General features: G+C 36.7%; 1 protein-coding gene across 1 annotated transcript in view; it reads right to left on the reverse strand.

The window, feature by feature from the left end:
* wwc3 (WWC family member 3) overlaps nucleotides 1-13,922 on the reverse strand; it is a 39,732-nt gene that overhangs the window by 17,704 nt on the left and 8,106 nt on the right. Inside the window, exon 2 of the mRNA XM_079628546.1 lies at nucleotides 727-836. Coding sequence (XP_079484672.1) covers nucleotides 727-836 — 110 coding nt within the window. The remainder of the gene's footprint in view (nucleotides 1-726; nucleotides 837-13,922) is intronic.

Consider the following 13,922-nt stretch of genomic DNA (forward strand, 5'->3'; position numbering starts at 1 on the left):
TTGTTCGGAGTTGTGCAAATGTCAATCACTGTTTGCGGATACCATAGAAAGGAATGAGAAGTGCCGTGAACTGAAGTGTACAGGCCTACCTGTCGAGCAATTGTGTTACTTCGCTTATAAAACAGTATTATTTTTTGTCGGTGTAAACTTTAAAAATACATAAATCGAAAAGTATGTTTAAGAGCACACATGTTGAAGATTAGCCAATGGGCTGTCAATTCATTAAATAAGTCGCAGATAAGCCGTTTTCCCCACAAAAGCAGTTTGTTCAGCGTAGTGAAGCCATTGACATCCACTAAAAAAAGGGTCTCTGGTCTCCTTCCCTGTGTACCGTTAGCAGGCGTTACACTTTTTGCTAACCTTGCAGGCTTGCCTTCAAGAGGCTTTGGCAATGTTTCCTTGTAATGAATCAGCCAAATCAACTCACTTCCGTATAGAACCATCTCAGATAATGCACTCCCCTTCTGAACAGCACAAGTTATCATGTCTGACTGAAAAGCTTTAAATATAATTATATATATATATATATATATATATATATATATATATATATACACCAACAAATAAATACATTTTGGCTGTAGGTTAGGTGATTTTTGTAAATTATTACCGGTAAATTAGTCAGCATGTTCAACTAATAGACATCTTTAGTTTAACAGAAATGGCTAGATATACGAGATGTGTTAAATATGACATTTAAAAGAAGAACTAAAGAGCTGAACTTACTATTGATGTGGTCGATGTAGTAGACGCCCACCTGCTGGTCATACACCACCTCCCAGCCCAGAGGAAGCTCATCCCCCACACAGTCGGCAAAGGTCAGAGGCTTGGTAATCCTACAGGAACAGAGACAGAACGCCAAAATGAACACAAGAGTCGAAAACACCTAGAAACTGCGCTGTACAGGACAACATATAAAACTCAACACAACAGAGTTGGAGTGTTATAACAGCAAAGCTGCTTTCGCTATTTTTCACAACATTGCGTGATAAAAGCATGTGTTTACAAGCATGTGTACCAAAAAAAAAAAAAAAACTATTTCGTACAAAGACTCGCATTGGGATGAACAAAGCTGTGTGGAGATTTGAAGAATCTGGAACATTCCTTGAGATCTCTAATGAATGTGTGTTCAGTCAGTCAACAGCTACTGATCTCCTCACCCCAGGTCAAAAATGTGTGTAATATAGGCACTGCAGGAAGAGACAGCCCATAAACACATTCCACACAGCAGAAAGCAGGCCTGCCCCACAGCCCACAAACACAACCAGGACACTGGATACTCTGCACAAATCACTTTTCACACTTATGATTAACCACATCAATGTAACGCTCTAAAACAATTCACATTCTTCAAATATCTCAAATTTCTCCTGCGAATTTTCAATGTTGAAAATATTGGCACTGAAGGTTTAGGCTGGATTCAGGCTAAACTGACCCAGATTGGATGTGTTTATACAGGATGTATTCTTGTGCTCGAAAACAGCTGGACCGAGCACAACTGACTGGAATAGAATGCAGCGGTTATGTGACAGTTTTGAAAAGTTGACGTGTTTTTAACTTCACAGAGTATCTTAAAAACGCAATATGCTTGAGAGGTGTGACGTAATGACCAATGATGTCTGTCTGAATGTGAATGGTTGTATGGTGCTTAAATTAGGATAATTTTAAAGATGCAAATAATCAGATTTTTTTTAAACGTACTGGTACGTCGGTACCAAGACGAGAACAAAAAAAAAAAAGTAAAAAAAACGTAACAATACCAGCCTTTCTGCATTACAATAGCAAGTATCAGGTCAATTTGGTACCTGCTGAATGATGGCTGCTTTCAAATGTTCTGTGAAGAGTGTCGTAGTTTCTTTTTACCACATGTTTGCAGCAGCATTCTTGCCAATCACATTCTTGAACCATCTCAGATAATGCACTCCCCTTCTGAATAGCACAAGTTGTCTGACTGAAAATCTTTAAATATAATATAATATATATTATAGCATTTTTGCCAATCACAGACATGTTTCTTGAGCGAGTGAACGCAATGGCTTTTCACATGCATTTAAAGGTATAGTGGAAGATTTTCTTTTTCCGTGTGGATCATCAAGACTATTGGTCCTCCTAGTTGTCAATCATTCTGGTGGTATGTTTACGTAAGGCCGTCGTACGTGCTCGTCCCTAGTTTCCGCTTTCTGCACATGCGCACTTTCAGGTGTACAGTATGTGTGGTGACCTGCGGTTTCAGCCATTCATTGAAGCTCGCCGTTCTCACCGGGTTTCTTCAAAATGTCTGAGGGTTGCAAGAGAAAAAGAGTCTACGAATTGTATTACAAGAAGAGAAAGGCCTCTGAAGAAAGAAACAAGACCAGAGTGTTTTTGGGAGAATATTTCACACGCTGGCGTGCGCTAAAAGCACAGGTTGGGCTTCCCACTGATGCCTCAGTCGCGAAGTTTATACTCGACAGGTAAAGTTTGGCATGCTATTTGGAGAAATCCATTTAAAATTACTGCTAGTAAAAGTTAATGTAAGCTATGATTAGCGATGCTAGCCCTGGCACAAGTCACGCACCGCGCAGACACGGTAAACATCTCAATTTGTCTAAAGTAGCCTTATGACCAAATGGTAAAAGGTATCACGCTGAAATGTTATAAAACCTTGTGTGTTCATTTTACCGGTGGCGAGTCTGGAAAAAGTGCAAATCTTATTTTTGAAAGTAGGCTTGTATGAGCCATGCCGACAGCAACTTGTAAACAGAGCGTGCACAAGGAGAACTAGGCTCGTGACTGCTCTCTCGTGCACACGTTTAATAGGCGTTCCCTCTCGGGTAGAGTGTTGCGCATGTGCATTTTTTCAAAAAGTAGAGAGGGCGGTTCTTCTCTAAAATTCGTGAAAATCTTCCACTGCACCTTTAAGTTGGTCAGAATCCCCTCAATACGCAAGTTTGTTGCAAATTGTTTCATTACAACCAACAAAGTGTAAACAAAGTAAATAAGAGATTCACAGCGCAATGGAGACCAATTTTTTTATAACAGGAGTTTTCACTTCAAGTGAAGTGATATAGCCTAAGCTTTTTTGATTATAAAGAGAGCGCTCTTTGCTCACTTTCTATAACTCATCCATAATTTGAATAAAAGTTATTTTTTTCATGCTGCAAAGTTTTGGGAGTGATAACCATATTAAAATGTGGGACTGATTCTCAAATTGTGATAATAACCATAGCATCAGACATCAAAATAGATGCGTGTATTAATTCTTGCAGTGTGAAATAGACCTGCTACTTGTTCTGTTACCACTAATATTTATTTTCCATTTTATTACTAACGTTTGCTTAATTAAACAATATCTAAAGGCTACGTACATATTAATGTATTAATTAATATTAACTAATTTCATTTGTTTTATATTTTTTCACAATAAAAAAAAATAAACTATTAAAATAAAATAGTTTTTGCTATGGTACTGAAATTGGTACTGAGAACAGTGACATTTTTATCTGTACTGACTACTGAACAGATAAAAAAATACTGTACAGTACTGACTACTGACATTTTGGCTTCTTTATACTATTGTTTTAACCTCTTAACAAATAAAAAAATAAAGGTATACAAAATTAAAATTGTAATATTTGAAATGTAAAAAGAAAAATTAAAGAGAAAAAATAAAAACTGGTCAATCTCATAGTCAACTAAATCTATAGGTGTTGGTCCTTAAAAAAGTTATTCGTCACAGAACTCAAAGGTATTTATAAAACACCATAGTATTACCATGATTAGCGGTTCAAAAAACATAGAACCATGGTACTCTTTTGTTGGTGAGGTAACGTGGTCAAGTTGAGATGAATAATATAATTAAACATTTCCTGGAGTGTTTAACTTTCTGTCCTGTTAGAGTTTTTGCATCGTTTTTTAAAGAACTTAACAGCCTTTTTCCAACACATTTTTTTCTTTTGTTGATGGCATGTTGGGAAGAGCTTTAAAGCATGCACAGGAGGATTCCAGGTTCAAATCCCAGCCACTGTGCCCTTGAGCTAAACACTTAACCCCTGTTTGCCCCGAGGTGCGCAGTAGGACTGTCTGTGTGCTTTGACCCTTCTCTTCGTCTGTGTCAGATAACAGCAGGGTTATGAAAAGAATTCCTAGGAAGCTGTGGAACCTGCAAACAGTTAGTAAAATAAGCCCTTAATTCCAAAATTCTTACCAAAAAAAATAAAAATAAATCTACAAATTAATAAATGTCCGACTTCAATCAGATTTCAGTCGGAAATGTCTTGTGCATGGCTAATGATTTTCTTTATGAATGTTCTGACAGTATTCGCTTTCGAGTCCCACAGAAATGGCCTCAGTTACTAAAAATCAAGTATTTGCTTCACTTTCAAAACAATTGGACGATTCTGAGAAATATACAGGCTGGCGTGTAGACTTACATAAAATCTCAGTGCCGTGGAAGCACGAGAAACATGAGAGGAGGGGACCGATGAGGAATGCTGAGATTCCATGAACCCTTGGAATTACCATCATTAACACATTTTTGACACACCATCATAATTAGAGACGTTAATCGCTTAATTCCCCCTTTTTAAAGCAGTTTTAGCACATAACTCTATGGCATCCTATGGATTTGGCTTGCAAACTAGACATAAGTATTCAAATAAACAAACAAACTAATAAATAAAAAAAACATTTATATTACACGTGATTTTCTGGATTTTCACTACAAGAAAAAAACAAACATGAATGGCAAGTTGACAATGGTTGAGAACAGGACATGCACTACACAATAATTATCTATTTTCATGTGAAGAAGTGTTCAGCATTCAACACCGAGGTGGAATTACTTAGCAATGGCCTCAAAATACCAATGATGTCAAAATAGCGATGCAATCCCTGTATTTTTCAATGCAATCTTTAGACCAACAAGAGACATGGAAATATCAACAGGAGTAAATCACGCACATCTTATTTTCAAATACGGGTGCTGGATAACAAGTATGATCCATGTAGTAGTAAGTAACAGATCCGCACACCGAATAAGCTCCCATTAAAAAAAACGAAACGTCACTAATAAAAAAAATTTGAATGGGAGCTTATTCGGTGTGCGGATCTGTTACTTACTACTACATGGAAATATCAAGACATGAGTTTTATGTTATTTGCAATTTTATCCTCTATCACAAACTTTCTGGGATCCTCCAAAAACAGTGTGACAAGATGGCCAAATGCTCTCAGCATGTTAATTAAAACAGCCATTAAAATAAAGAAATATCATACAAAATGTAATTTCATTATGTGGTTATACTAGACTAGTCTGCCGACAACTTCTGTACCCCTCTACACATGGTTTTCATGCAACACATTCCATTCAGCCACATTGAGTCTCTTTAAAACCATGTTTTTCTTTCCTGAATGCCTCTCAGAGCTCAGTATGTCTATCATATATATATCTGTATATATATATATATATATATATATATATATATATATATATATATATATATATATATATATATATATATATATATATATATATATATAATATGTTTTAAATGCTGTATATATTTCAAATAAATAAAAAAACTATTTATTCAGTCACTTGAATATTCTTGTTAAAATAAGGCACAACAATGAGCTTTACTGGAGCTTTGACAATTCAAAAGTATGGTAAGGAGAGTACAAAACAAGACGTTACAGAAGCTGAGGCACATTCGTCAATGTCTTAAAATAACACATAGACAAAGGGCTGTTTGATCATAATGGTTCCAACACAAGCCAATACAAATATATAGCTAAGATACAAGAGAAAACACATGCACTGTGGCAATCATATCATCAAATTACAAAAATCTCTTTATTCTCCAATCAAATCCTTACTGTAACAACTATGTCAATCCTGGAATAAAGCCCAGAAAGCAGTGTTATCTCAGTGCTTTGAAAGAGAGAGATGAATGGGTTTGTTAGCAGGGTTATAAAGTATTGTTTGAGAGGACTTGAAATTCACTGAACCTTGTTCATTAAGATACATCTGTGCTTGTTAATCTGTTAAGATAATCGGTGTTTGTTAAGAACCACCATTTAACATGATTCTTAAGCTTAATTAAGATGAAGTGTTTGTTTTTTACGGCACTAGCAGCTCAAATCAGGATATGCTAGAAGAAAATGTGTGTGTTTTAGGTGGTTGCAAGGGTGCACATTTCTAGGTTGCTAATGGCCCAAGTCAAAAATCACACCCCCAAGTCTCTGCGACACTTTAAATCATGCATTTTAAGGTGATCAGATCATGATTAGATCTCATCTGACTATATTAACTCTTTCCCAACCAACGTATTTTTAAAAAGGATTCCAGAGAGCACCAGCATTTTTGATCATTTTTTACAAAAATTTAATGGACCCCAGAATATTTAGTATGAATATCTGAACATACAAAATATCAAAAGAAAGAACAGAGCCTCTGCTTAAAAATAAAAAATAAAAAACAAATTTTATTTTCATGCATTTGTTTATCACCACTTGAAGTTTCTTAAAAAAAGCAACATTTTGAACAAAAGCTGAGAAAATCACTTTTTTTAAAAAAAGACTAACACCGATTTAGAATAATAATCTAAACATAAATGGAGTAGATTGAGTCCATCAACACCCCCAACGTTTTTACACCTCATCCTGGGTCGACATTTCCTTTGGTAACGTAAGCCAGTTTTGATTTATATGCCGTTTAATGTTTGATGATCGCGTAATGTTACATGTGCATAAGCAATGCTTCTGTAGCATGTTTCTGCTTTTTCTTCTGCTGTTTTGATCCAGAGATTGTGTACACTTTCAGAAGATGCATAATAGTGCCCCCTAACATATAACATAGATTGCCAGAAAATTCCATCAATGGTGGAAAAGCGCTGTGTCATAAATGACGGAAAATTCCATCAATGGTGGGGAAAGAGTTAAAAGCTAAGTGTAAATGCACCCAATATTTATTGTGATCGGATTACTGAAGCCACATTTCCAAGTGGTCCGGGACAGATATGTGATAAAGGTTTAAATGCAATATCTGAAATCAGTTCAATTATTTAACTGGATAACACTTCCTTCCTCAGAGAGAGCACTTAAAAAAAAGTTTCTCGCCTTTTCTTAACTTCTAATGCCCATTAACATCCTTAATGCCAATCCTACTGAAAGGCTCATAAAAAAGCCACGCAAGAAATGGCAGAAAGCGTTTTGAATTATCCGACAAGGTTTTAAAACTTGGTCAATGATGTAAATGTTTTAGTTAACCTATTATGTAATGTGTAAGTGTCTAAAATGAACAGATATAATCCAGATAAAAAAAACAAAATGCATGTTAATGCCAGGTGTAAAGGGGGACGAGAATAGTCTATTCTCTGGATATGACTCAATTCCCGCCTTAAATAAGTCTAAAATCATGAAACAAACCACACAGATTTGATATCTGGGATAGCACAAGTAGTCCTGCGCTGCACTATGAGACTCGAAACATCAAAAGCGACAAGCTTGAGTCTTGTAATGTGCACTTTGGCCTTAGAGGTCAACAAACAAACGGCTTGTTTATAGTCATCTCTGAACATGAACTTGGATGGGAAAAGTACTTTAACATCAGACAATATCGCACACATCACAGTTAGTAAGGAATGAGTAACACAGAATGAACAACAAAGAAAAAGTTTGCCTGAACAAATGCATTTAAAGGTAAGTTCACCTACTTTTAGCCAGCTTTGTATTGTTCCAATGTCAGAAGTATATGTAAATTGTATACTCTTTCTCTGTGTTACCTTTACCAAGAGATCAGTTCAATATGCAGTTTAAAGGGGCACTTTTATGCAAAATTCACTTTTACATGGTGTTTGAACATAAATGTATGTTGGCAGTGTGTACACACAACTACCCTGTAATGATAAAAATCAACCCACTTCTTTTTTTTTGAATCCCCAACATAAATCGTAAGCAATGTTTCAGAACAAGCCGTCCGCAGATTCTTCTTGTGACCCTGCCCACAACTGCTCACGGACTTGGGTAAGTTGTAAGTTATCTGGGTAAGTTGTACACCGTACGCCATTTTCACTGACCGCGACAAGAATGTCTCGTAAGCGATTGAAGAGTTTTGTTGTTGGATGTAACAGTCTTCATGTACTTCATGAAGACGCAGTGGATTAGTTTTTATTTTAAAGGGAATGAGCCCCCATATACCCAAATTTGTTTATTTTGCGCAAATCATTTTACACCAGACTGCTTTGTGAAAGAGTCAATCAATACTAAAGGACAATATAAAACACAGGTTTTGCTAAAAAGTGGTTTCTCAAGGATGGATCAGTACCAACTGTTTGTGACGCAGCTTAAAGTCTCCGGAGCAATACTGGTCACAATACTTGTATTGAAAGGGAGAGCACACACTTCATTACAGTTCATCAGAGTTATTTTACAGATATAAAGTTTACCAGCGCTTACAGTGATTTTCTGGAGTGAAAATGGATGCTTCATCTTTTGTGTGATGTACAATAAACTTCATAAAACTCATCAGTAAAGTTTTGTCCATTATTGAGACAGGGTCCGCTACAACAGGCATGTACTAATAGTGGATAAAAGTAAGTAAGTTATAACCGTAATTAAACTAAACTATACCAACCTGTTCCATCTCCATGCAATATATATATATTCTCTAGACTCGAACTAACACCGGTACTGACATTTTCAGTGCGTGAGATTGTCCTGTTTTGCTGCCATTATGTGCTCTGGAAGCTCCACCCTTTTCTTGAAAGGGAGCCAGAAGCAGCAGGTCATTTGCATTTAAAGGAACACAGAAAAACGGAGTCAAAAGTGCAGTATGGTTGTTGAAGTTTGGGCAAAATTAAACTCGACAACCTTTTTCCTCTAATCATGTAGTGCCGATTTCAAATACGTTTTCACATTTCTAGTGCATAGACAGCCAAGTTTTATCCAGCATAGGCACAACGATTAACTAACATTAAAATATGTAAATATCCATTATGACTATATTTGAATGCACAAGAGTAAAACCTTTTTTTTTCACATGTATGATCATATAAATGGCAGCCTCAGTTCGCCACCTTTATGAGCTGGAACTCACGGTTACTGCATTCCATGAAAGCAGCTTTATATAGATATAGCCTTGTAGAATTATACAAGTTGTATATTATAAAAAAATATAATTTATATTATAAAGAAATATTAGGTCTTCCAGCTGAAAAAAAGTAATTTAAGATTAAATATTCTAATTCTAAATATTCACATTCGAAGACTGGAAACAATTCAGAGCATTAGCTTTAATGGGCTAGCCTTAAAGGTCTCTAAACACACCAAGACTCACAACCACAGGCAACTCACTTCCCACAATACAACACAGCAGGAAACACTACATACACAAGCATGATGTCCATTTCCTAAACCCGAACTACAGCTTTACAGCAGGTCTCCCGCTAGGTTTATCGAACTCTCCCAAGGACAGAAGAAAAACATGCACCATGTAGTTGAGATTCTCACACAAACTGTAACATTGGACATAACGTGAGATGCGGACCTCTGACAGGAAATAGGACCACCCTGCATTCTCACCAGGAACCTCGGGTCAATTTCCTCTTTCTGCAGCTTTCAAAAACAAAAGAATAGCAGATCCCAAAAGCGGAGCTCTGAAATCTGCATACACACATTTTTTTCATAATGAAACACTGAATGAATCAATAATGAATGAACATAAATATACACTCCATTGTACATCATATGAACATTGTTTGATTGGCACCGATATTGAATGCGGATATTTTGTTGTGCACTAGACGCGCCCAACAAAAGCACAGGCCTGAGCAACGATATGCTAAATGTTTCATACACTGGCAGAGAACGTTCATCAAAACGCTTCTGCCCTCAGACTTTACTCAGCACTGAAGTTACTAGCGAGTTTCTCAAGCGAGTGTTTTGTTTCAGTTCCTGAGAGACCCTCTGTGCTCTGAGAGAGCTAATCTTCCCATACCACGCCTTTTCTTCCAGAGAGGAAAGCAGCTCTGCCAGAAGGAGAGGTCTCGGAGTGTTTAGCGGGCTGAATCCCAAAACCAGTCATCGGCAGAAAGAAAGAGTTACGGGGCCACGGGTTATTTTAAGACTTGGGAATTTCTCAAATACACTTTGAGCAAAGCAATGCGTCCCAGCTTTTTAACCAAACAGAGAATAAATGTCAAGGCCATTTATGTAGCACAAATTGGAGTACTATAACAATTTCACCATTTCAAATCTTAAGTCCAGCTAGTTACTTCAGTCTACAGGGCTTAAGAAGTAAACATGTCCTCTTTCATATTCTGAACGCTTTTAAAAATTTAAATAACTTGGGGTATACTTTTTGGGATTGTCTTCTTTTCAGGGAGTAGTTTCACTCCGGAATCCTCCAACAAGGAATGTCAAAGATGCACTCTGGGTGTGCAGGCCAAAATTACAAATCAAAATCAATTTAGCACAAGTCTGACATTTGCGAATTCTATAATCATCTATTCTACGCTTCGCCATCTCCCTGATGTTTCCCAGTAGATATTTCCATCCAGAACGACACGCTTCTCCCTGGTGTGAAAGGCATGTGTAACTGGAGTCTGGGCCGTTGGTCCAGGCCTCGTCTGGACATCCACCCTGTCGCTTCTTCAGCTTGAGCCGTTCACGACAACAAAGAGCCAGTCCAGCATTCCGCCTGCAAATTAAGATGCTCCAAAACAACAGGCTCTGCATTCCTCGTCAAGAATGTGTTTCTCTAAAAATAATATACCCAAATAAACTTAATTATAGTAGCCTGGTGGCAGAGTTTTAATGCCTCTGGAGCTCCAAGGACTTCTTTCTTGGTTCCGCAAAATCCAGTGGCAGAACTTTTGTTTTGGCAACCATATGTTTTAAGAAGCATTTTCATTCGCAAGCTGCTGTTACAGATGTCACCTTTCATGTGGGCTGATCAGCTCTGTATAACTTTATGAGGACCTTTTACGGGCTTAATTAATTCGCAGCCTTCGTTTAGACAACTTGTCGCCATGGCACAGCGCGGCCTCTCCTTTGCGGTTTAACGTTTAATTGTTTAATGGCTTGCTTACCACCATAATATTCTACTGTTAAAAAACATGACACCACTCTACAACCCAAAGGTTTTTAAGAGAAATGGAATTGCTTAGACACTGCTAAATTATGCCTCATGCTACCTCAGCAGGTATTCTACTTGCTTCCAAAGGGTATACTATACACCATCACCAGGGTACTCGCCAAAAAACAAGACAAAAACCATCTGAATTAGATAGAACAATAAAGTAACAACATTAAAAAATCTACAATTTTTTTTTAAATAAATGAATAGAACAACAGACATCGGCAGTTCATAAAAGAAGATACTTATGGCCAAGCTAATCCTGATACCATAACAGCATACGCGTTTGTGCTATGTATATGCTGGGATCCACAAGTGTCAATCTAAAAATTGCATTCTCAGTTTAAAAGACTGTATCAAAACTTTGGGAGGAATTTCAATTATGTTGTTCATTTCCGTCCAGGCAGCTGAGTGCATCAGACAGCACAGGACAGACGTCTCCTCCTATCATTATATACAGCATCTTATAGAAATAGGTTGACTATAAGTAGATCTGCTGAAGAACATCCATTCTGACACATTTAGATACAGCCATCCTTGCTATCACTTTCACAGCGAGACAATGATAGACAGGGAAGATTGTACAAAGAGGAATAGCGGAGGGAAATTTTAAGTTTAAGAGGAAGTCATATTCAACAACAAAATAAAATAAATAAAATTATATTGTGCATAAATAAGTTAAAATTAATTTCCCCCATCCCACCTTCAAATTTTGTTCATAACAATTAGCTGGGAAATGTTCAAAACAATTAAAAATTCAAAACAAAATGTAGAAAGAAAAAAAAAGGATAATCCTAAAATAGGCAAGATTTATTTTTGCTCCTTTGGGTCCATAAAATGTAAAGAAAGCTTTGTCTGCTGGATGAGTTAAGATTTGTTAGGCTCACCCAACTAGACTAGATAATCGTATTAACTAGATTAGAGGTAGGAATGCACAGTCAAGATTTTTCATGGCCGATTCCGATTGATGATTTTTTTTTTACACGCAAATGTGCCGATTCTGATATCGGTAATTCATTTTTTTTTTCAATTAAGCAAATGTATTTGTTATTTATTTGCTCTATTACAAAGCTAAACCATTTGAAATTAGAGGCAACCAAGCATTTTAATCACGAAGTGGATTGCATAATTTTTTAATTGCATAAGATTTAAAGCAAAAACAGAATGGCTTGACTTTAGATTTGTGAAATTATGCTATATAAAACATACCTGCAGGCTGCACGTAACAAAAACAGCAGACGGGTTGAATGAAAACGTAAATTCACTCTCTGCCAGTAGGTGGCACTTATGGAACAGCAGTGATATAGCTTTTCCTTAGTTAACGCTGTAAACAAAACAGTGTTTCAAATATTTTGAACATCGCGAACAGTGAGCTTGCTGTGCCTGGTACAGTATTTTCTCTGCTTGCAAGGTCTGTGCTCTCCTCTCCTCTGTGTTCAGCGTGTCCCGTCTCTGGCCTGAGTTAATGTCATGTTTACAGACTTTGTAATATTTACACACAAATGACATTATGGGAAATTATTGCAATGCAGTTTGTGTTCAAGTCTGAAAATCATTTCTCAAAAGGTCCTTTAGGGTGAATGTGTCTGTCATATTAAAGTGTGGTGAATCAGTTTTTTTTGGCACTTGATGATCTTCAGACAGCCATGTATTAAAATTCCTCGGTAAACGGCCCTGACGAGTTTGGTACATCCTGCAAAGCTAGCATTCCACACATGATCGGCATAACCTTTGAGTGTGACCGAGAGCACCTGGCATGCTTAAAAATCAGAAAGACGCTGAGGTCTGGGTCTAACAGTTTTTGATTTTAAGCTTTTAATAGGACAGTCCTTCCTCGGTAAGAAATGCTTACCTGCTGATTTTATGCTTTCACGCATCTCTGTTAATTTTCTGGACTGTTCTGAAAATAAAATTCAAAACTCTTCAGGGTTGAAATTAAGATGTTTGTGTTAGTACTTTTCTGAAATGGATCTGATACTAGTGACAGAACAAACTGTCCAAAAAAATATGCCATAAACAACAGGACATGCGGCCTTGACCAAAAGCTACACCACTGACACATGAGTGAGCAGTCTGATAACAGGAATCAGATGATGCTCTCACTCACAAGCTCAACCCTTTAAATCAGTAAATGCAATGGAAAAACAGTTATACTTTTACTTACTTTTAACCAACTGTGGTGTTTTTGGTTTACTGGAAACAATTCAACATCAAATTAAATATGGTGTCCACCTTTACTAAAGTGAATTAATAATGATAAACTGTTAATAATGTAAAAAAATAATGATAAATAAGAAAATGCAGATGACTGTACAGGAGAAAATATCAATATCCAAACTTGAAAACGTAAAAAAATCCTGCGACCGCAAACTTTTGAATAGTAGTGAATGTAAAATAAACAGTTTCTCTTGCAGCTAAAATATTACATGAAATGAAAGCAACATTTCTGTTAAAACACAGAAGTGTCACTGACAGAGCTTAAAAACAACTGATACAGACCACTTGCACTCATTACGCACTAGTCTGCATTAAGACTACACAGATTAAAATCGGCGATTAATTGGCACCAATAAGCAATGATACAATCAGTTATTAGGAAAAATCCATACCGGTAGTTTTTCCAGGATGCGTCCGAAAAACAAAAAAAAAGGTCAATTTTACTGACGACTGCTTCTCCAATCTCGGAGTTCAAAACGTTATTCGAAAACACCTGCTCTAGAAAGTTGGGTCAGTTTAGGCCCACTCAGTTTATTTGGACCAGCTTGCTCCTCAGAATCACAACCTGTAAGTGTGAATAATTATTGAT

The sequence above is a fragment of the Phoxinus phoxinus genome (genome assembly GCF_949152265.1).
Source record: "Phoxinus phoxinus genome assembly, chromosome: 11".
In the NCBI taxonomy this organism is placed as follows: Eukaryota; Metazoa; Chordata; class Actinopteri; order Cypriniformes; family Leuciscidae; genus Phoxinus; species Phoxinus phoxinus.